Source organism: Motacilla alba, chromosome 5, assembly GCF_015832195.1.
Source record: "Motacilla alba alba isolate MOTALB_02 chromosome 5, Motacilla_alba_V1.0_pri, whole genome shotgun sequence".
Classification (NCBI taxonomy): domain Eukaryota; kingdom Metazoa; phylum Chordata; class Aves; order Passeriformes; family Motacillidae; genus Motacilla; species Motacilla alba.
This window is the reverse complement of record NC_052020.1, coordinates 26,312,905-26,336,604: the sequence shown is the minus strand read 5'-3', so window position 1 is coordinate 26,336,604 and position 23,700 is coordinate 26,312,905. Positions and strand designations below refer to the sequence as shown.

Genomic DNA, 23,700 nt, shown 5'->3' with positions numbered 1-23,700 from the left:
ATTTCTTATCTTCTGTAGCAAACATTAAGGATTTCTTGATGGCATCTAAGGTGATAGACTTCCTGAATTCAGGATTTCATAGGACTGTCCCCCAGCTGAAGAAACTGAAATGCGGTTTTTGGATTTTTCTGCTGTTGAGGACCTTGTTCATTGCAGTTGTGAAAACCATATCTAAAATTTTTGGACATGAATGTTTTAAAAAACCTTGTTCAATTAAATTTAATTTTAACCTAGACATTATTTAGGTGCTTCTATTTAGAAAAGTAAGCATAAAAAATAATAAGATATTTTTCCCCAGCAACAACCCCCTTCTCTAGTGGTGTCTGTTAGCGTTTGTCTGTTAGCACTTTCATCCTTTGTTGATGCCTTTCCTCATGCCTCTTTTTTGCTTTTGAAACATTTATTACAATCCCAACTTGGAGAGACTTGCTTGTAATGATAATTGATTTTAGATATGTTTAAGAATGCCGTTCAATATGTAGTGTAAGCAAAGGTACCAAGATAAAACTTGTTGGAAATGGTATGCTTTAGCCTGGAAGCATATAAAGGCACAGAAGTCAAAGGGAGAATGGAAAGAGTTTGAGGTGGGAGATCCTGAATGTAAAAAGAGAAGGCTGAAACTAATGAACAAAGTGGGATATTGTAATACAGATGTAAACAAGGGCAGTGTGGTCCTCATCAAGGTAAAAGATGTTGAGCAGGTGTGGCAGGAGGCCAGTATGGTTGGATGGTCACCACCTATGTGAACTGGAAATCAAAATGCAAGTGAACAGAAGGTGGGAACAGGGACAGGCAAGATTACTGTGGAAATGTTGCCTCTGTGTGATGAATATATGGGAATGCCAGAGCTCAGCTCTGCTCAGTTATGACTGGTGAAGGATGTGAAAAGCAACAAGAAAAGCTTCTATAGGGATGTTGGCAGCAAAAAAAAGACCAAGGAAAATACGGACTCATTGTTGAATGTGTGTGACTCAGTGACAAAGGACGTGGAAAGTATTTTTTTCTGCAGTCAAAGAGAAGTTAATTTGTGCCTGGAACTACTGAGTGGTGTAATTATTGGGTGTATGTTAATGATTCTTGTGTACTTTAGCCAAGGATATAAAGTGATCTGTTTATTTTGTTACTGTAGTGGTGATTTTGTTTGTTTTAAATTCCTTTTAAGCACACATGTGGAGAAACAATTCTTTCAAAGGCAGTCTTTTGTAGTCTGGCCATTTCTCAAAGCTGGTAAATGAAGTTAGATGATAAACATGTCTACATTTGTAAGGGGGTGAGGATGGCTGTGTCACCTCTCCTTTTCCTCTCACCTTTTTCACCATGCATTCTCACTGGTGTGCTTGTACTATGCTAAAAATTCATGTGTTATCTGTTATCGTCTTCCTTATTCATAGAGCCTAGGCTATTTTAAAAAATGTTTTTCCTGCTCAGTCAAATGTCTGATGGTGTTGATTAGGAGACATTAGATTACTTTTCAGAATCTGAAGATAGGTCAGCATATTGCTGCTCTCTAGAACCCTGGACAGTTTAGATGACATTTTATACAGTGTAGTCATATAATGGTAGCAACTGTATGTTTTCAGATGACATTAGAAAACCATGTTAGTCTTAGGGTAAGTTCTTTTTTGTCTCCTTTTCTCTTTTATCACCTTTAGAATGTTAGCCAGGAGAGGCATTTTGTGAAACAAATTGACATTTTTGATATTGAAAACCAAAGAAGTGTCTGTTCCCCGTGACCACTCAAAGCAGAATGGAAAAAAGCACCTTTTAATATTTGCTCTGAATGTAGTGCAAAGCAATTAGTATGCCATGAGCATTCTTTTTACCTCTTCTTGCACAGATGAAACTTTCAGTGCTGCAAGTTTCTTGAGTCTGTTAATAAGAATGATACTGGTGAATTGTAAGTGAATGTGAGTAACATTTGAGATGTGTTGTCAACGATAATCTTAGCCATTTCTTATAATTTATGATTTAGCTGCTGTGTGTAAGTCACTCCATATAATAGAAAATACTGTCTCTTTTCAGGAAGTCCAAAAACTTGTATGACTTTATACCGTTAGTATTCAGTGTGCATATTTCTGAAAAGAGAAGAAGATGGTATATTTTAAAAATGTCACTGTGCATTTGTGTTTGAAAATCTCTGGGCTGTGTGTGACTATTTGAGGAAAGACTTTATTCAGCATGCTGACTTTGCCCAGATTCATACTGGGAATAATACTGCACTCTTCTATTATGCTATATACAATAGTGCAGATGGGGATCAGGTGTGTTCTCTTCCAAACTGTGGTTAGACATACCTTGGTCAATTATTCAGTAGCTCTGTTATGTACTGAAGGATGGATAGAATTATTATTTTAAAATCTATTTGTAATACAACAGGGTGTGCAGTATGACAGGCAGAGCAAAGAAGTATTGCTGTTTTATTTTCTTTTTTCTTCCCTCTCTATAATATGTTTTTGTTCTTTCTTTTTCCCAAATATAGTTGAGGAAAATAGGAGGTGGAGGATTTGGAGAAATTTACGATGCACTGGACTTGCTTACTCGGGAAAATGTTGCACTGAAGGTCGAATCAGCTCAGCAGCCAAAGCAAGTGCTGAAAATGGAAGTAGCTGTGTTGAAGAAGCTGCAAGGTAGGGCTATACCTTGGATATGTGAGAAGTAGAATGTCAGTGTATCTTCTTTTTAAAAATAATTGTAATTATAATAATATTTTAAAGAAATATTTCCTATATTCTACATATTCTTGGTAAATGATTATCAAAAGTAGAATAGCAGCTCTTTCAGATTCGGAAAGTTTTGCTACAGTGAAGCTTTTGTTTGAAATGGGATGAAATGAAAATAAAATGAGCAATAAAAATAATTTAATTGCTGCAATAATCTTGGTTCAGATTTACTTTAATCTGAATCCATATCTTCTCTTTGTTTTTTGCTCTAGACTTCATTATTCTTGTTTTTATTTTTTTCTTCTAAGATTTTTTTTTCTGTACTATGTAGCATTGACTATTTGAGGGTCCTTCACATAGCATATGCATTAAGAATATTTGTTTTCTTTGCTTTGCAGGTACTGCTGGGAAGTCTAATATTGAAATAGGAAACATACTTTAAAAAATCCCCATAAGCAAAAGCCCCAACTTTAAAGTACTGTAACTTGTATGAGAAAACTACTGGCATGTAAAATCCTGAAATACTTCCAGGGTTCAGTTCCTTGAACCAGAGTTTGGACAGTCACACTTTCTGTAGCTTTAGATACTTTAATGAAGCCATCAATACAGAGAAATACGCAGTGGCTTCTCTTCATTGCTTTTTACAGCACAAGATTACAGAAAGATAGCTTAAACAGTGACTTCTTCTTTAAAAATTATTTTTTTTAATCCAGAAGATTTTGAATAATACATACATTTCTATCAGCAGCCCAATTTTTCCAAACTCTTACTTTGAATAAAACAAAGTCTGCATGACATATGGTGCTGCCTAATGTGCTGTAAAGGTCACACTGCAGCAGGAATTGACAGCCTCTATAGATTTAAGAGGCCAAGCATGTCACATGTTATGATGGTAACAAACTGTTCCTACGCTTTTGTCTGTTTCAAGGATTTCACTAAAACATCTAGTATTATATCGCTGAACAGGGAGATTTTCTTAGAATTTTAAAGTTCTAGTCTAGAGATGAATAGTAAATTTCAGTATTGCCAATTGAAAGTTTGGAAAACATTTGTAAGGGTTGTTGAAAGAAATTATCCTAAAAACAATGAGTTTTGAAGAACAAAATACTCCATAACTCCTGGTGTTTCTAAATGCTCAGAATTAACTTTTTCCAAGAATTTGGGTGTTTTTTCTGCACACATGAACTTGATTCTATTTTACAAAACCCAGAGTCCTTAAAATGGTATAGATGAAACAACTAAATGATAAGGAAATTGGTAGAGCTGAAAGAAAACACTGCAATTTGTTAGCCCTACAATGCCAATGTATTTATGAAAACATGACCTTATATAGGACTGTGTAACTGGAGTGCATTTTAACTTTCCAGTGTAAACTACAGTATGGTGGAGTTTCAGTTAAGATATTAGAAAAGGGATTTTTTCCTTAGTCAAAACTTATTTATCTTTTGAAATACTTGTGCAAAAAAAATTGATGGAATGATAAAATATTTATGTGTAAAAATTTGCCATAGGGCCTTACAGAAATTATACTCTCAGAGGAATAGTTAGGAAACTATAATTCCAAACAGCCCAAGTCTTCCTGCAGAAGAGTCTTTGGTTCTGTTGAATCATGGGAAACATCTAGATTAAAAGAACAGAACAATGAAACATATGACCAACAGATCCACTGAGACAAATAATCCACAAAATATGTAATCGAAATAAATATTTCTGTTATTTATTTTCTCAGTATTATTTCTCTGAGCAAATAATAAATGGAAGCTTTTGTATAACTGAAAACCAGATTTTATACGAGATCTTTAGAAATAACACTTTTGACAATCTTTCTTACGAGAAAACAATAAAGAAATTGATGGTGATAGTAACACTAGAGGTGACCTCCAGTCATTGTTGTGGAAGTTTACACTTAACGCTGTTACTGCTCTGGTTTTAGGCAGGGAATATTGTGGGTGATCAGAAAGGCAAACACAGTGAAGAGATGGGTCAAATGAACCTTTTGCATATCCACTGTTTTATAATTTGTGCAGATAAAGTACTTTAGTTTTACATGCAGCTTTTTTTATCCATACTTGGAAGGTTTTTTATTAAATAAGGTTATGATAGAGACCATTTTATGTTTTACAGGAAATCTTCGCTCCTAGGACCCATTTGAATGAATTTCTTTACCTTCACAAGTTTAATTAGGGAAGAGCTAAAAATTTGAAGCATAAGGAAAATGAAGAACAGTGGATGAGAGTGGGGAATAGAAAACAACTTTATAATTACTTCTTAAAGATTTTTTATTATTATTCCTAAATGCTTTTTTTATCATGTAGAAATTAGTCTTATTTTTGACAAGTTTTTTTCTTTTCATGCAGATTCAGACCAGGTGAAATTATAAACAGTTCTTTTAGGATATTTTTGTAACAACTTTGTATTGTCAACTTTTATCTTGTTCTTCTATCCCTTTCTGGTGTGTGTGTATGTATGTATGTATGGGTATATATATAATTACTCTCCTTTTCTCAATGGGCTTAGGTTCTCTTCTTGCAAGGGGGTTCTAGTTACATTGGGCATAGAGAAGAAGGAATAGTATTGCCATGAAAATCCTTTTTATTTCAAATATTTGAAAAGTTTCCTCTGTTTGTAATGAGAGACAATGACCTTGCTGTGTTAGTGAAGATTTTCTTGATGTGTGGATCTGATTTTTAAAAAAATATTGCACAGTTTGTGTAATATTATAAAGAAACAGGCTTTTAGAAGAGAATAAAGGAGCAGGTGTGTTCTTCTAGTCTATACTAGGCCTAGGCCCATTCTCAGGGTTATAAACATGCTTTTGAATGTATCTGTACTAGAATCTCATTTCACAGAAACTGTGAAACTGAAATAAGAATAGATGTTGGCAGAAGTGTAGGGATGCACTATTTCTTACCATATTTTACTTTCAGAAACTTTTGAAATTAAAATAGTGTGATCATTATTGCGGGGGTAAAATGAGTAATAACTGTGTGGTATAACGAAGTATATAAAACTAGTAACTTTGTATATGGTACAGTGACTAATAAAAAACTGCAAAGAAGTTCATTTTAAGACTCTGAGCTAGCAAAACATGCTGGAATATGTGAGTAATTGTATGACTTCTCTCTTAATTATGAAGGAGGACTAGGCTCACTGATATGGCCATTTATTGCAGCTTAGTCATCAATTACATCTTAATTTTTCTTCTCCCTGCTGTCTCCTAATTATTGTTGCAGAATATTGTTTAACACTTTAAGTTCCTTATTTTTGCTTTTTTTTTTAAAAAAAAAAGAATTCTGCTGCAACAGATGGTTGTTTTGTTTAACCATGTTGTTAGGCCATCTGTTCCCACAGTCAGATGGGAGAAGACAGATTTATCACATCTCACTCAGTTAGAGTGAGACTCACTCAGTTGGTTTCTGTCTCACACAACCTTACAGACTTCTCCCTCACTCATTTACAGCTCTGGAGTGTAATTCAGTGATGGGCTGTGTCTGGTGTAGGCTGTAAAGCTGCTGTAGTGCTACACTGCAGCAGCCTGAGGAATGGCACATAGGCTTAGCACCCTCCCTAGGAGATTTTTCAAGGGCAGAGTTGTTCCCTGTAGCCTATTAACATCATCTTCTTGTCCTGCAGCTCAGCAGTGTAGCTCACAGGTGTAAGAAAATACTGTTTTCCTGCTGAGGAAAAGGCTGTAGTAGGTGTGTATAGCCCCACCAGAGTGGTGGAGGATCATTCTATTTGAATAAGATATTTAGGTTCTACTTCTGTCCTTCCTCTTTCCTCAGTTTTATATAAAAGTTTCTGGGAAATTTACCACACAAACTGAGTTGGTGCTCCAGTCAAAATGGGATTTCTCTGACTAAACTGAGTTTTAGACATTTACTGAATTTGTCAGATAAAATCTGACTAATACATGTTTCTCTGAAGATGTTCCTTCAGAATACCCACAAGTGTCTGTAAAATTAATCATAAATATTTGAGATGAGACTTCATTAATAGAAACTGCAGCAATGAATATACAAAATTTCATCTTGATAAATTTGCTACCAATCCTTTTTCTTCATAAAATTATACTGTCTGTAATATTGCCTGTCTTACTTGAACAAATGAGTGGAAGGAAAAAGTGGAGGAAAAACAGTGATGCTTAAAGTTTAGCACTTACGTATTTGCAGAAATGTAGAGATATCTTTTAAAATAAGTTATTTTGATGAATCCTGTCAGATTTTCTTTGTTTAAGAGAGCTTACCAACCTGTTTTAATTGGATGTGGCAGGCAGCTTCATGAGGAATCAAGAAACAGGCAACCACTTTTCTGTCAAGTGAATTGAAAACATTTAGAAGCTTTAGGGTCAAGTCTTAGGGTTTTGATGGAGCTACAAGTGCAGCAGTAGCAAAAAGTCCCCTCAGATCTATAGCCAGACATTATGGTGTTTTGAAAACAGTAATGAGTGGGGTGGGGGTTCCCAGATTATGGCATTCTTGTAATCCTAAGGGTAAAGAAATTAATGATAGAAATATTAGGCGACAAATTTTACACATCTTTAGCAACCACTCGAGATCATCAGCTTTCTGTTGGCTGTAGCTTCCATTGGTGTGAAAAAGGAAGGCAAACGGCCTGAGGAACTTTAATCCTACAGTTCCTTGTCATAGAGTGGGGCAGAATGGGATCATAAGGGGTTACAGCTTTTCTCCAAGTCAATGAACACTGGTACCAAAATGACAAGAGGTTTGCATTCCCATTCTGTTTCCAGCTGCAGCCTTTGGCTTGCCTTTTTCTCTGTATTTACCTGGGGAATCTTCTGCTTTGATTTACAACTGCAGGATAGCAAGGAGATTATTTTTGACCTGTCTTCTCCGCAGTTTGCTCCTAGGGCAGGAGGAGACTTTAAAGAAAATCGGCTTAAACAAAACACTGATTTTATTTTTTCCCTGTTTCAGCATACCTGAGCTGGATTTATCTTTTGTAGCTAAACAGCAAGGATTGTGTTCTAGAGAAAGATATTAATAAATTGGATTAGTTGAATTACCTTTACTACTCACAAGTAGTACTACCGTTTTCTTTAATCATGGCACCCACAGCTTACAGAAAAGAGGAATATTGGCTAGGAATATTGTCTATTATGAACCATTAGATTTGTAAGAAAATAGCCTTTTCCAGTCTGAAATGCCTTCAATTTGTGGACATTTTGGCATGTTTTCCTATGGAAGCTGTGGTTATGGGAGAAAGCTTCTCTTTAATTGCAGGTAGAACTAACTTTGGTTTTATTGCTGTTGAACTGTGTGGGGCTTAATTTATTAATTTACATATTTTCCAGTAATTTCCTAGCTATTTACGGGAATAAACCACAAAATTTCATTATTATTGGCTAATTTGCTTCTTTTTCTTCTTTTTCTCTTAGGAAAAGATCATGTCTGTAGATTCATAGGATGTGGACGGAATGACAGATTTAACTATGTGGTCATGCAGTTGCAGGTTAGTGTATCAAAGTGCTCAATGTTTGCTTGTGTGTTTAGGTTTATTAGCCAAGTGTATATGAAAATACCAGTGAGATTTTAGAGGATGCTAAACAAGCAAACAAAAAAAAAAAACCCCAAAGATCATAAATGCATTGTAGTAAGTGAACATAAATTGAGCATATCCTTATATCTTTTTCCTTTTATATCCTTTCCATAATTCTCTCAAAAGGAGAAAGCTTGCATCCTGAGAAAGACCTGACTGTTGGAAGAGTGAACTGTGATGTCTTCTGAGATATTTTACATTCCTTTTAAGTATTCACTTTAAGATAGTCTAAAATGTATTATATTAGTCTCTGTATTTTGTTGGCTTTTTATAAAAATGAAAAATTATCCTATGCAAGTAAAAGAAAACACTTCATTTTACTAAAAGACTTGTTCATTAAAAAGGGATAAAATAGGTGCTTAGAGTTATGGGGTTAATGTCCTTTGTCATCCTGGTGAATATGAATACTGAACAAAGCGTATTCTAGTTCCTACTGCTGTTCATCTGTCATATTAGAAGAACAACAGTTCTGTGATGTCATGGGGTTGCATTTGCTATATAATATATTCTTCATCTGTTTGATATAATGTGTAATTAAATTATGTACTTTTCCTTAAAGAAGTGAGTGTGTAGACGTCTTCATGAGCATTTTCTCAGTGGCCTTTTTTGGGTGTGACAAAAATACAATTTTAGGTAATAGGGTTTGTCCTGGTCTTCTAATAGGGAGTAGTTTGTTCCATGTTTTTAGGAATAGAAAGGTACTAAGTTGTACTTTCAAAAACAAATTCTAAATTTAGTGTTGGAGATACTCGTGGACATACAGTCATTACATTTAGGTGAGATGTGTTACCTTTGAGTGTGAAAATAGGTATATGAGAGTATTTCATGGTTAACCATGAGCAACTAAAGAATAATAGGAAGCCTTTACAGCATCTGTGAATCTTGGTATTAGTATGTTTTTTATGAAAATGTCCTTTTAATTTTATCAGGGTCGGAACTTGGCAGACCTGCGTCGTAGCCAATCTCGAGGCACATTCACCATTAGTACCACTCTGCGGCTTGGGAAGCAGATTTTGGAATCTATTGAAAGTATTCATTCTGTGGGATTCCTGCACAGGGACATAAAACCAGTAAGTCTGCCCATTAAATCAAAACAGGCAAGCAAGATGTGGTCATTAGATGGCTGCATAAGTAAGAATAGCTTCTATACTAGATGCTAAAATGCTAAAATGAGAAGGGATGAAAAATAGAATGTTTATTCAACAGATAGGGCAGATTTTTTTTCTATTAATAATGTTGGATTGCAACAAGAGTAACTTTGGTATTTTTCAGTCTTTGTCTCCAGTTTAGGCCTCCTTGCAATTTGCTGTAGTTAAAACTTCCAACCCTTATCTTAAGCATTGTGTAATCAAGAGCATTTGCCATGAGATATGACATAATGTGCTTGACTAATGGCAACTAATATTGTCATTTAATAAATCTAAAAGAATAGATACTAACTGTAGAGTGTATTTATAATTCCTTCAATAGCAGTTTTCATGTATTTAATGTATTTTCAACAAACAAGAAAATGAAAGACAGACTGTATGAGAAAACTATTTTTATTGTTAAATTCTTATTAGATCTATTGTTAATAGGTTAGTATGAGGAGAGTGCCTTCCTGATAGTATCATGCTTTTGTTCTTACTATTTTCTATTTTTCTTTGAATTTATTCCTGAAATTCAATCATCTATTTTTGATATTGCTCTGTATGACAAATATCATTAGAACTCTGAATTGTCAGAATTTGTAAATGAGGAAAAAATAAGCAAATCTTTGTGTTTACAATAGATGCAAATATGGTTTGTTATATCTGACATATATTGCTAAGTTTCCTGTCAGCTGAATGATGCTTACATAGAACTTCCAACAAGTTTCTGTACATTAGAAAAATTTCATTTCCATTACTTCCTCCTGGCAACTTTTTATAAAAACTTGTATTCTTCCTGACCCATCCCCATTTAAGCCTTCATTTAATAGGAAAAGAGCATAGAGGCAGTGAATGTCAAGTGAAATTGGTGAGAAAAAATTAGCTGGAGCTAACTGTGCTTTGTGCTGAACTCAAATCTTGAAATACTTGGTTGTTTGTTTTCCTTGTGACCAATTAGGCAATGCTGAAATTCTGTGAGCAGGTGACATGATTGGAAAATTCTTGCTAAAAATTAATATATTGTACATGATAAAGTAAGATGACAATCTCTTTGGACAATATAGGCCACCGTTCAGATATGCTAAGTTGGATGCCTGTTTCTCTTAACAACATTTTCTTCAAATTTACTGGGAGTTCAGTAGAAGTGAAAACATGGAAGGAAGGATAGAGAAATAGAATATGAATTTTCTGGTTGTGTTATTGCATTAATATGTGAACATATTGAAACCTGTGTGATTCATCTATTATCTGTCTATATTTCTTTTTCTTCCTAGTCAAACTTCGCAATGGGACGTTTTCCAAGTACCTGTAGGAAGTGTTTTATGCTGGATTTCGGCTTAGCACGGCAATTTACCAACTCATGTGGGGATGTCAGACCAGTAAGATTTTTTCCACAGTTGAAACCCAAATTCTTGAATGTGGTGGTATGCTGTCTTTTCTTCTGGAGAAGTGTGGGAGTTGCATTGAATTGGTAACTGCTATAAGCTTGACAAATACCATCCCTGATCAGAAATACCATGTGATTTATTATGTTTAAAGACTGGCAGCAGGGAATGAGTCAAGTCTCTGGTTTTTGGCTTGAGACAGAGGTGTATGTCTAAGATATTTTGGGATAATCTGTCATTTGGTTTGGAAAATCAAGTGATAAATAGGTCTTCATTAAATATCAGAAAAAATATACCAGAGCTGAGTTTCACTTGCTGTTTTATATTGCATTTTAAAAACCCCAAAACCCAACAACAACAAAAAACTGAGGAGAAAAAGTAAAATCAGACACTAAACTGAATACATGTAATCTGAAAGAGAAAGTCTGAATAACTAAAACAGTGATAGGACACTATTTATATTATACAAGGAGGACATAAATAAGTGTAGTTGTTGCATTGCCAATGCAATGCAATCTGAAGAAGATTGTAGGTAAAAGCATATCAATGAAGACATTACAATTTTAGGCAAGTAGAATCTCCCTAATTCACAGGTGGGCAGTTAGTTTTGTTAATTCCAAAGTCTGAAAATGAGCAAGTCGGTGCCATTGTACATGGTAATGTTTAAAAGAAACATTTTCTTTATTAAGTTAGTTTAGTTTACATTTTGATGGGAACACCAAATAATGTAGTAGTCAATATTGTGTAGCATATTTATAAATATGATGCAAATTGAGTGGTAGAAGCCATCTCTATTTCAGGATTTTCACTCTTATTTTGCCTAAGAAGTTGGAAAGTGGCAGATTTTTGTGTGCAGATTGTGAGGGATGTGAATTAGTAAGGTAAATTAGTGGAGTTCTGCTGTACTCTGTTCCTTCAGCTGTAATGCTGGACACTGCAATGAAAGCAAAGAGCAGGGGAGACCAGCAGAGTGCCTGCTGCTTTTGGAAAGGTGAGATAAACATTTTAAGTAGTTTTATTTATTTTTTTAATTTCTCAGTGCTCTTGTCGTGTTCTGTATGTTTGGCTGTTTATAATGTTTTTTGAACTGGCCTCTAATTTCAAAGAGAAAATAATTCCCAAGATTCTCTCTATATACACACCAAAAGTAACATTTCCAGAAAAAATAAATGGTAACAGAAAATTTAGTATTTTTGATATTCATTCTTTTGTAAAAACTACCTCTCACCTTTTGTTTTTCATTGCAGTGCCCTACAATGTAACTGAAGTAATTCTTCAGTTAAAATTGTTTAGAAGTTTTTGACTTTGTAATCAACATTTGTAGAGTACAGTGATGGTAGGGAAAAAGATAGTGGTTTTGTTTGCATGCAAATGGTAAGTTAGTTAGAAATGGTTCTTGGATAGTGAGCAGCCAAACTGTTGGCCTTGTTTACTAAGACTATTTATTCATATTTTCACTAAATGTGCTATGTGCTTCTCCTTAAGGCTGTCCTTCTAAGCTTCATTAGCTTTCTTCTGCAGATGCTGCTTGTAGTGCAGGACAATGTAAAAGCATGTTCTCCAAAAGCATAATACTCTCTGCATAAAAACATGTTCCATGGATACGGTTGGCTTGTTGACTATTAACTTGTTGTAACCCTAGTTTTGTTTTCCCTGTTTAATTGTCTTTTTCTCAAACCCGGAGTTTTCTAACTTTTACCTCCATCTTGCGTTTGGGGACTGGGTGGGTGGCTGGGTGGGGCTTGGTTGCTGGCTGGGGCTAAGCCACAAGAGGCTGTTGCTAGTTATTTGTTATAGACAGGTTTGGAGGGAGGATGTCTTCTTGTCAGTCTGTTCTCTTCCTGAAGAGTTACGGCATCTCCTTAGACTTCTTATCTGAAAGAATGGTCAAGGTAGAGAACTTAGAACAAGAAATCCTTTCTTGAAGATGATCCAAACTAATTCCATGCCATTTTTCTGTACTGAAGGATCCTTCAGAGTTGCCTGTCATGCCTGTCATTTCCTAGAACATCTCAGTGTTGTTTTCAGAGATGTTGTTCATCTTTGTACCACCCATCTTAATGTCAGACTCCGTGGTGATTTAGCAACATTAAAACCATTCTGCTAGGGAGTCCATTCAGCTGTATCTGCTTCTATCTAAATACTGTTTTGAAAAATGCAGATTTAATATAAAAAGCTTTTCAGAAAGTAATATTTAAAGAAAAAAGATTTTCAACACTCATAGTGCTTAGTAGTTTTCATTGCATTTTGGAGTGTCACATATGGACTATCTGTATAACGAACTGAAGGGCCACCATTGTGAGCCCATTTCACTTTTTTTTTCTCCATGAGATTTGCGTTAGCATCATTTTGCACTCTTCGATTAGGTTAGCTACAATCACTTTTGGCTTGCAGCAGCCAGATGACAGTAAAACTGATTTTGAAAGGAAAAAAAAAGTCAAGGACATATATTGTAATTTATCCACCAAGAATAAGACAGAATCTAAGTAATTGCTTCTGTAAGTGTTAACGCCACCTATATTCTCACATTTTTCAATCCATCAGAGTCCCTTCTTCATGAAAAGTTTAAGCTTTAGAAGTCACTAAGCAACAGCAGTCTTCGTGTGAACTACTGCTGCAGGATGCACTGATTTTTACATAAGTGAGGGACACAATTCAGAAGGGAAACAGATATATCTTGGGAATCATCAGTTAGGTTTTCTTCATAGATTAACTTGGGGGCCTAGACAATGATGTGTTGTTTGGGTCATCCATTCTGTCTGACCCAAACTTTCAATACCAAGAATGGCATGGTGTTAAAGAGTGGAGGAGTTCAATGAGCTTTTTAAAGTGGATATAAATTGCTGTAAACATAGAAACATGTTTTGTGTTTGTAAAACCTAGTATCAAATTTCTTCCTTATTCTTCCCGATTTCCTTGGTACTTCTGTCATGGCCTTTTTTGCTTTTTAGCAGAATCTTTTCACACACTGCAGCTGAAATAGCTGAAATAGCCTTTTATAGCCTCTCTCTAGAACTGCAGAATTTCCTCATCCAGCAATATCACAACTTTTTTTCAGAAAAAAATGAAAGAATACATCTCCAGGATAATGTAGCTGTCTTTTTTCTCTTTCATCCTCTTCCCTACAAAGGGAATTTAGTGTTCTAAGCTTATTTTTACACAACCACTGTGTTGGTAGTAATCTGTTGTAAAGCTAGTGAAAAGGGATAAAATTGGTTATAAATGTAGTAAAACAACTGTTAGAAAAGGACTAGTCCTTTTTGGTATTCCCTAATCATTATTGGGACTGTAATTTCAAATTTAGCTTTTTCCTTATAGGACAATATTGTCCCTCTTAATAAAGAGGGGTAAAAGGTCACTTCAGGAAATTACAGGAAGGAGTATTTTGAGGGACAATTTTATGTAATGAAAATGTGTTCAAGCTTTATTAGTCTGCCCCAGTGTCTGAATATCCTGTCAAAAGGAAATGCCTTTATTGCTCATCTGAAAGATCCAGGGATTTTACAGTCTCTTGGATTATTCAGTTAGCAGAGACATTTTCCCGCTTGTCCTAGATATTAGCCTTAAAATTAATTTGTTACAGTTGCAGTTTCCTTCTTTTAGTATCATTTTACTATAGTGGTCTATGTGAATCTTCAAAACTGAAAGAAAGAGCATAAAGCAAAAACAAGGCTTTGCACACTTTTTAATGCTACAGATAGTTCTCTCTCAGAATTACTACGGTAAAATAAAATATTTTTAACTGCTAATTTTGACATATATTCATTTTATCAAAGTTGCCATGTCTTCCAGCTGTCTGAATGACTATGCTTGTGGGGAGCATAGTGAGGAGAGGGATGTGTCTGTTGTATTCAGTAATAAGATATTTGTAAATGTAAAAGGTATAAACATGTTGAAGAGAGTAGTGAACAGTGCAGTTTATTACGTTGTATGATCTGATGCTATTACCTGGCTAAAACTTAAAAATCAGAAACAAACATTCATTGCATTTTGTATGTTTGTGAAAGATGAATGAAAGGTAACAGCTTCTGATACTAAATTCTACATGGTGGGGACAGTACTAGGTTGCAGATATTTGGGGTACATGTAGAATTAAATTATAGAATGGAGGTTTATAAGGAGCTACAAATTGGTGGGAGGAGCCTTCTCTGGGAATGGAAAGGATCAGAAGAGGGAAAATTGAGTGTGGGAGGAACAAAAACTGCTGGGGATGACGTAGGCTGTTAAAAGAAGGAAGGATGAAGCACAGGCAAGCAAATAAATTGTTGGAGAGAGGAAGCCAATAAATGAATTAATGGTGTAGATAAGAATTGATTACTGCAAAGCAGGGTAATTAGAATTTAATTGTAGGGATACTCTAATCATCAAGCAAATACATTTAGCAGGATGCAAATTTAATGTATTTATGAGATTCATAGTCAGCTTTTATTGCTTTTGGAGGGTGTAGTACCTAACATTTTGTTTGCTATTGTCTTAGAGATAGCTGAAGTAAGTACTAGCATATTTTTGTTTTTTTAATGGAGACAAAGAATAAATGATTCTTTTTGCGTGTAAACCTAACTTCATACAGCCATCAATTTCCATGTCTCTGTGTACATGCTGAAAATGGAAAGTGAGGGTGTCAGCTGTGGTACAGAAATAGAAAACCTTGAGGGACAAAATGCGAAGGACATTTGCATTCTTAACATCATCAGTACTGCAGCCAGCTCTTAGGCAGTTGTCATCACTTCTGTTTTAAAGAGAACCTTAACCACAACTGTTTTCTGAGGTACTAATAAATTTAATACAAAGAAAGAAAAATAAAACAAAAGAATAAGCTATTAGTCTTTGCTGTTAAAAAGATTAATCTTTAAAAAAGAATTTTAGGTCATAGTTCTTTTAAAATCCATAAATTCAACCATCATGTATTATCACATGCCCGAGTTTTGTGGTCTTTTATTTATGTGGATTGCAAATTATAAATAAGTGAATTTTATTTGTTTTACAATGAAGATAGTATAACATATATGCAAGCTGAGGTGAAAAAGCTAGGGAGTATAATACCCTATCCATAAGAAAGTGGCATTTAGATAAAACCTTTTCAATTAAAACATCAGTGGTTTTCTACTCAGTATACAGGTCTTACTGACTGGCAGCCTAAAGAATTGTTCAGATTAACAGCCAGTCCCCTGAATCTGATGACTTGGACTCAGCAAAGATAATTGAAGGAGAAAATTCCTTTTTGCCCTATTTGGTATTTAATTTGGAATGTGGGATTCCTTTATTGAGAGTATTGTGACTAGTGGGTTGAAATGTATTCAGAGGAGAATATTTTGTTTGTGAAATTGTTGTATTTGTGATAAATAAGACTTTTTAGGTCAAGGGGAGAGCTACCCTATAACTGCATCCCCCCATCTACCCACCTATCTCCTGCTCTTCCCAGTGACTACATTTTAGGTCATTCTTCAGTGGTTATTTGGATATAATTAAGAGCTTCATCAGAGTTCTCATTGTCATAGGATATTTTAGCATGACCTTACTTTCAAGTGTCTAAATTTTCCTATATTTATTTGAAAACAAGTAAAAAAATCAAAATTACATTATTTTAACATTAAATAGATTTAAAGTATTTTACAGTGCTTACTTACTCTGAACATTAACAGAAATATTCAAATCCAAAGGCAACAGAGTACCCACCAAAATTTTCTGAGGCACTACACATGCTCTTTATTGGTGACTAGTCAGTGACAAAAATTGTCTTTGACTTCTGCTAAAGCAGGAGATACACCAGCTGCTGTACAGTCTGACCCTTAGAAAAATGCTGTGAAAGCAATTGTGAATGCAAATGTCTAGATTTTTTATTGTCTAGGGAAGCAGTTACAAATCTGTTCACATCAAACAATGCACATGTTATTCCATATCAGGTGTTTCTGTACAAATCAGCTAAGTGCTGCTTGCCTTTCATCAGTGCCCTCAGGTTCTGAGGATTTTCCAGCAAATGAGGTTTTATCTTCAAGTTTCACTTTAAGGTACGGTGGTGTCCTAAAAATGTAGTATAAGACGCTGAATACTTTAAAAAAACAAACTAACACAAAACCAAAACAAAAAAGCAATAAAATGATTGCCCCCCCCCACCCCCAAGAAACAAATAAAGGAATAAGCAACCCAAAACAATCCTGCACAGAATACTTCACAAAAATATATTGGTAGATAAAAGCAGAGTGTTATATCCATTTGAAAGCTTTGGAAGTCTATTGTACTTCAATTACATACAAGGACAAAAGGTATACATTTCTTATATACTGGAATTTTCATTTGGTTTTTTACTTGTGAAAATTTGGGAATGGTTATGCATTTGAATTGCATGGATGCTTCTTCTAGTAAGATTCTGGATTATCTAGATTGCTGAGGCAGTCTAGAGAATACTTCCATGTTATTCTGCCTTACCTCCTTTTATATTTGCAGACTAATTGCAGATTGTTATTTTCTGTATTTGGAAGAGAACATTGTTTTTATGGTGCTGGAATAGTGGAAGCTATATCCATTAAATGCTTTTTATGATGAGGGAAAAGGAGTGGGATAGTTTTGAGAACTAAAGGAGCAATGGTGAAGCTACACTGTTGTAAACAGAATGGTCACTGCAAGTCTTCTGTCTTCTTTGAAGACTGCTCGGGCCCATGGACAGCTTAAAGTTCTCAATCTCCTTTTCAAGTAAATGCTGTTATAGCAAACATTGATACAACTTTAAGAAGTAAGACTCAGAAGTGGTCCACAGATAGTGTTGACTAAAACTGGTGCAGGTTTTTTTGTTTGCCCCACTGCTCTTCATGATTTGAAATTTGTGCTGGTAACTACTGAATAATCCCTTTACTGTGTGAATGTATTATAAATAAGAATCTGTATACTGGAAGTTCTTCAAGAATAGTTACTGAACATGTTATTCCTAATAAAACTTGGAATAAAATGAGACCACTCATTAAATTTAAATGATTGGCAGTGCCTCAATCATCTGCAGAGAACTGTGAAATTGATCTGGTTTTGGTTTAGTTAAAGATCACTAAGATACTGTTTCTTCAGCAGTTCCTTGACACACCTCTGTTTTGAGTGACACAGGTTAAAGCAAAGTCCAAGGACAACTAGGATATGTTTATGAGTACAGTATTAAATGGCAACAGATTTCATGGAAAATAATGAAATAGTACGGGAAAGTTCCAGGGAGCTGTTTGATATCTTAGGGCCGTATCAGGAGTATAATAAATAACTGTCTCAAATACACCCGCTGTTCTAAACAGGCCTCTCTTCCATCCCTGACTAAAACTGTTGAAAGCCCTGTGCTGCAGGGTAATGGTGCATGTCATTTTGTTAAATGCACTGTTCAGTTGTTCTTTCATCCTGTTGAGAAGCATTTTGTTGCTGGCATTTACCTTATGTTATCTCTTTTCAGTAATGGCCTCTCTCAGTGCTGAACAGTACATTACAGAGGGATATGATTAGCTGAGGATTACATGTGTACACCTAAACAAGGAACAGAGTATTTCTTTTTCTTCTTGAACTATTTTTCATTTTCCTCAGAGCTTTTTGAAAAACATGTGTTAATAAGTTTCTGTGTAATAGTTCACTGAGGCTTTTACACATTGAGATACTTCAAAGGCGACTTTTTATAAGTTGTCTCTTAAAGTAAATACACTATTAGCTTGCAACATAATTGTTTGGAACAAGATAGTGACAAAAAGTTACTTTTCCTCCTCAGCAATTGCATGGAAGCTATGCATGATGTATTGGACACCTCTGCACCAATGCTTACGAAGCAAAGATCTGTGTGTGCTGAAATTTGGCATTAGAAGTTCCCAGGATCAAATGTCTGGGAACTGTAAATGTCTGTAACTGGGCAATCCTAAAATAAATTTTTTGTCAGTTTCTTCATTGTTTGTCTAACAAAGGTATAAAGTCACGAGAAGAAGCACTGAATACTTAGAATTTTTACGATGGTTTGGGTTGAAAGGGACCTTAAAGATCACCTGGCTCCCACTCCCTTGCCTAAACCAGGTTGCTCAAAGCATATCCAACCTGGACTCGAACACTTCCCGGGATTGGGCATCCACAGCCTCTCAGGACAACCAGTTCCAGTGCTTCACCACCCTCTGAGAAAAGAATTTCTTCCTAACAAAGCAAAACTATGTCCAATTTTTCATTGTTACCAACTTTCTGCAGACATAGGACAGGTATCTTAACCATGTATTTTGAGACCAGCCTTCTTAACAGCCTCTCTACTTCTCTTCAGCACTTCATGTGAAGATGCAACAGCTGAGATTGTAAAGCATTAAAAATACGTAGTAAATTGTACTGAACTCTCTATAAATCAGAAAGGCATAGAATGAACAAGAAATCATAAACAAAAAAAAAATTTAAAAATTGTAATGTGTACCTCTTTGTATTTAATAATGTTGATTTATAAGCGGTATGCATGAGTTGAAAGAATTATGCCAGTCATTTGATGTTCCATTTCTGAATTAGTAATGCTTTTATAGGGAAGAGATAGGAGTTAGTTTGGTGAGGTTGGTGGAGACATTATTTTCAATAGTGGGATTAAAATAACTGTTAGACTGTTGGGTTTCAAAGGTTTTTTAAATAATGCATAGGTGTAATAACACCTACCAGTGACAGGCCTGTGCAGCTGTAATGATACAGCAGTGTTACACCTGCCAGTGTAACATTAATTATTGTCTGTCAAGGACGTAGAGAGAGATTATTAAGGGCACAAGCTTATAGTGTATATAGAGTAGCTATATAGAGTAGCTATATGTGTATATATAGTGTATATATAGAAGTGTATATAAGTAGCATTTTCAGCATCCACTGAACCTGATCCTTGCAAGTTTGGTTGTATTACTGACAATGCAATGAAGTAAATCAGTGTTACAGAGACAGACAGCTGGTGTCTTGTGTGTAGTAGTACAAGGTGAAAAATGCAGGTGGTGAATTAATGCAAAAGATGAAAAGAAGAGCATTATCAATTGACTTGATGACAAAAGTAGAATGGATATATAAATTTCATGCTGTGTGACATTGTTTCACATTGTTTTGTAACACCTCAGTGGAATAATCTTGGAATTAAATAATTAAACAAAAAATTTAAGAAAATAATGTGTGGTTATATTTGAGAGGAAGATTCTCTATGACCTAAAGTTTGGGGTTTTGGAGTGAAAAATAAAACCAAATACATGATATCCTGCCTGAAGAAACACTTTGGTTAATAGCTGAGATATGAAAAATTATGATGATAGGGTATATTGGGGTTTTTATATTGTTTTTATTGGGTTTTTTTAAATATTGTTAGTGTATATTGGGGTTTTTTTCTCATTTTCTGTTGTGTGCAGAACACTGGTATCATATCCAAAGAATCATTAAACAATTTAACTTAGAAATTTAAATTTGACATTCTGAAAGGTGCTTATAGCTGTTCTATATTCTGATTCAGCAGTTCCTTAATTTTCTGTAGAGCTAATAGATGCTCAGGGGAATGGGCTGTAACAGCCTTATAAAAATAATTTTTTTAGTGATATTTGACCTTTGATTTGAGTTTTGAAAGAAATTATTCTATGAATGGTGAAATTATTCTATGAATGGTGAAACGTACAGTTTTTCTTTTGTTTTGGGTACTGCTTCCCTTATGCCTTCCAAATTTCTTAGTATTTTCAGCTTCATACTACAGCTTGCCTTTCTGATCAGTACCTAGTTGCACTTTTGGGACTAGGCTTGTGTTTACCTGCCATCTAAAACTAAAGCTGGTTGACCAGCTGGTTGATGTTTTGTAAGATGGATGTGAGCCATTTTAATTGAGTTTTAACTGTCTGTCTCTGTGTCAGGGTACTAATTTCGGTTCTGTCTTTAATCACCAATTTTCATTAAATTTGCAGGATCTGAAAGTCTTTGGGAGCTGTCCTATTTGTTTGAAATTAAAAGCTATTGTGGTGGAAAGACAGATGGTTTGGTCCAGTAATTTTTTTTTTTTTCTGGTGAAAATAGAAGTAAATGAAAATCAAACCGGAAACTTTGGTTTCCAGTTCTTTCTGAGCTAGGGACTAAATTCTCTGCTGAGTTATGAAAAAATACTTTGAATAATTTAAAAGAAGGAAAATGTGTTATTTTATTGTTGTGGTTTAATCTCAGCTGGCAACCAAGTACCACAGAGCCTCTTGCTCATTTCCCCCACACCACTCCTGCCCCTGTGGGATAGGGAAGAGAATTGGAAAGAAGGTACATGTATGTACATTAGCATCCTTGAGACTTCTTTCCATCCATAGTTGAAATAAGTCTTCTACTGAAACGGTCTACTTCTGGATTTATGCAACTTTTTAATATATGATATTATCATTTAAAAAATATCTACAAAGCATAAAAAAATTAAGGTCTCAATTTTCCAGTGTGCTAAGTGCAGAACAACTGTAAAATTTTTACTTACAGAGATAAATAAAACAATATTCTGCTCTGTGGGGAAATTATTTGCCAGAGCATAGCTGGTTTATATAGATAGTCTTCTTCTTACAGTAATCTCTGCTTCAGCTGTGGGAACAAGAGAAAGAAGAAAGATTGCAGGGAGCAAAGCAAACATACATGTGGCAGACTTATCCTGTGTGATTTTTCACTGCAGTAAGTTTAGCTTTGTGACAGACATTAGTAGGTTGTTACCCTCTTCAGCCCACCAGACTTTTTGTCTGCCCATAAATCAGCTTTGGTATGACTGTAATCTTTAGCTCATGCATCGCGTTGGCTGAGTACTTCAGACTGAAAATTGAGTAGCTCAGGAGATGTTTTGTGTATCAAACACTGCTGTCTTAGAGATGGCGTTGCTCTTTATAGCACATGCAGTAGAAGATAAATTTCCATTTGTCACATGTCTATTAGAACTCGCAACAGCGAAATTTAACTGTATTGTTAGTTGTTAACTTACGTTGTTACTCAGCTTCTGCTGGAACCTAGGTAGCATTGGATCAGACAGCTGCAGTCAGTTTTTGGAAATCACAACATTTGTTTAGGTATATCTGAGGCCAAGTAAAGTGTCATACCAGCAACTAGCAGGAGATGGGTTGATGAAAAGTTCTAAGTGCAAGTACTCAGTTACTAGCGTCTGATGTGGATTTTAAGATAGAGCTGAAAGTGTACGTATGAAGAGCTTACGTGCAGTGAAAATCAATTGAGAACTATAATCTGTTGTAATGGCAATTGTATTTCAACTGCTTGATCTTTCCTTACTCAAGTGATCCCTGAAATTTTCACTTGTTTTAACCTGGTGCTAACATGTGCTAGGCATTACATTAGACTGCAAAGTCTATATGTTCAAAAAGGAGACCATTGGAACATGAATTGTTGAAACTATGAAAAAAGGTTTCAAAGAATAGAAACTGTGTGTAGTTCCAATCATGGAAATGGATTTCTGGTGGAATTTGAACTAAGAAATTATCTTTTTCGAGGGAAAAGATAAAAAAGGAGAATTCTACCTTTAGCAAAGGAAGATAGGGGTAACATAGGTGGCTGCTTCGCTACCCATCCCCATAGGCTTTTGAACCCTACTCTAGAGGCATCACTGCTGGCTTCTCAGTGCAAAACCTAGACACTTGGGAATACTCAGTCATGGCCTGATTGATTGAGAGAACCATGGTGTGTCTCAAATAAAATGTAAAGAACCAGTATTGATTTTTTTTCATGTTGATTTTCTAGTTTCTCTGACTGCAGTAATAAGTTAAATTTTTTGCTCTGTGTAACCTTTCCAATGTTGCCCCAAGCAGTAAACCCAGAGCATTTATCTAGAGACACTGAACTGAGCTAAGGAGAGTGATTTGCCTCCTCCACAGCCACTCTAAAAAGCAACATTCATAGGTTTGTAAGCATAGTGTCTCCCAGGAGTGTGAAAGCTGTGTGCTTAGTGGAAATAGTTCACTTTGCTAGGAGCTGCTAATTTCCTGCATGTAGATTATCTGAGACATTTCCAAGTGATTCCAGGGCAGCTCCACCTCCAAAAATGATGTTACATTAAAAAAGTACCTCTATAAGTAGAAAAACTCATTGTAGTCTCTGGATCTGCTTAATTCATCTGCATGTATATGTATCTTCAAAATATTTTTTTAACTTAAATTTGAAGGATTTAGTATTTTTCTTTAGCTACATGAGGTGTTGTGAGATGCATGAAAATTTCTGAAACGGTTTCAGGAGTTATGCAAATGCTCAGAAGTCTATAAGTTCTGTTCTGAATTGGGCAAACTTGATTTGATCTACAGAGCATCACTCATGTCAAGAGAGACATGGTAGAATGATTTTATTATTGTTGTGTGGCATTGTAATACTGCTATTGAATAGTGTCCAGCTGCATTAGTAAAGGTATTTTATTGCATCCTGAAATACAACAGGGACACGTGCTTTTACTTTTGATTATAGAAACTATACTTTAAGGCAAGAGACAGTGAAAGGCTTTAGATATCCTTGCTGGAATAAAGAATTCAGAATTTACTTCATTATAAGCTCATAGATAGAAACAGTATTCTATTTTTTTTTTTTTCCATCCAGGTGATTCTCAGATAATTGAAATCATGTTAGGGCAGATAAGGATGGCTGTGACTTGTGACTTTAACATTCAAAACATTTGAATTGGTGCACAATAAATTTCCTCATATGGACATTTCTTCCCCAGGACAGAAGTGGAATAGGTCAGATTTTTCGTTTTTGCAAACTGAGTGGGATAATTTAGTTATCGCATGAAATTTCTTAGTCTTTTTTCTCTTGCTTTGTCCAGCCACTGAAGCATTTCTGTCTTAGTTATCAAGTAGAAATTGAAGTTGTGATGCTAGAAATGAAAGTGGCATTTCATCCTAGGTTTCTTATTTTCCATTATTCTCAAAAGAACAGAAAAATTTAACTAAGTAAAACTGAATATAGTCCTTCCTTTTTAACATTCATGCCAGAGGCAAAAGACAGCAAACATTTGGTTTCATC

At 35.1% G+C, this 23,700-nt stretch overlaps 1 protein-coding gene across 3 annotated transcripts in view; it reads left to right on the top strand.

Annotated features, from left to right (window-relative positions):
* Positions 1-23,700, top strand: part of TTBK2 (tau tubulin kinase 2) — an 85,738-nt gene that overhangs the window by 24,027 nt on the left and 38,011 nt on the right. For all 3 annotated transcript variants that reach the window (XM_038139041.1, XM_038139039.1, XM_038139040.1), the window contains exons 3-6: positions 2,480-2,627; positions 8,059-8,132; positions 9,149-9,289; positions 10,624-10,728. In XM_038139041.1, the coding sequence (XP_037994969.1) occupies positions 2,480-2,627; positions 8,059-8,132; positions 9,149-9,289; positions 10,624-10,728 (468 nt within the window). The remainder of the gene's footprint in view (positions 1-2,479; positions 2,628-8,058; positions 8,133-9,148; positions 9,290-10,623; positions 10,729-23,700) is intronic.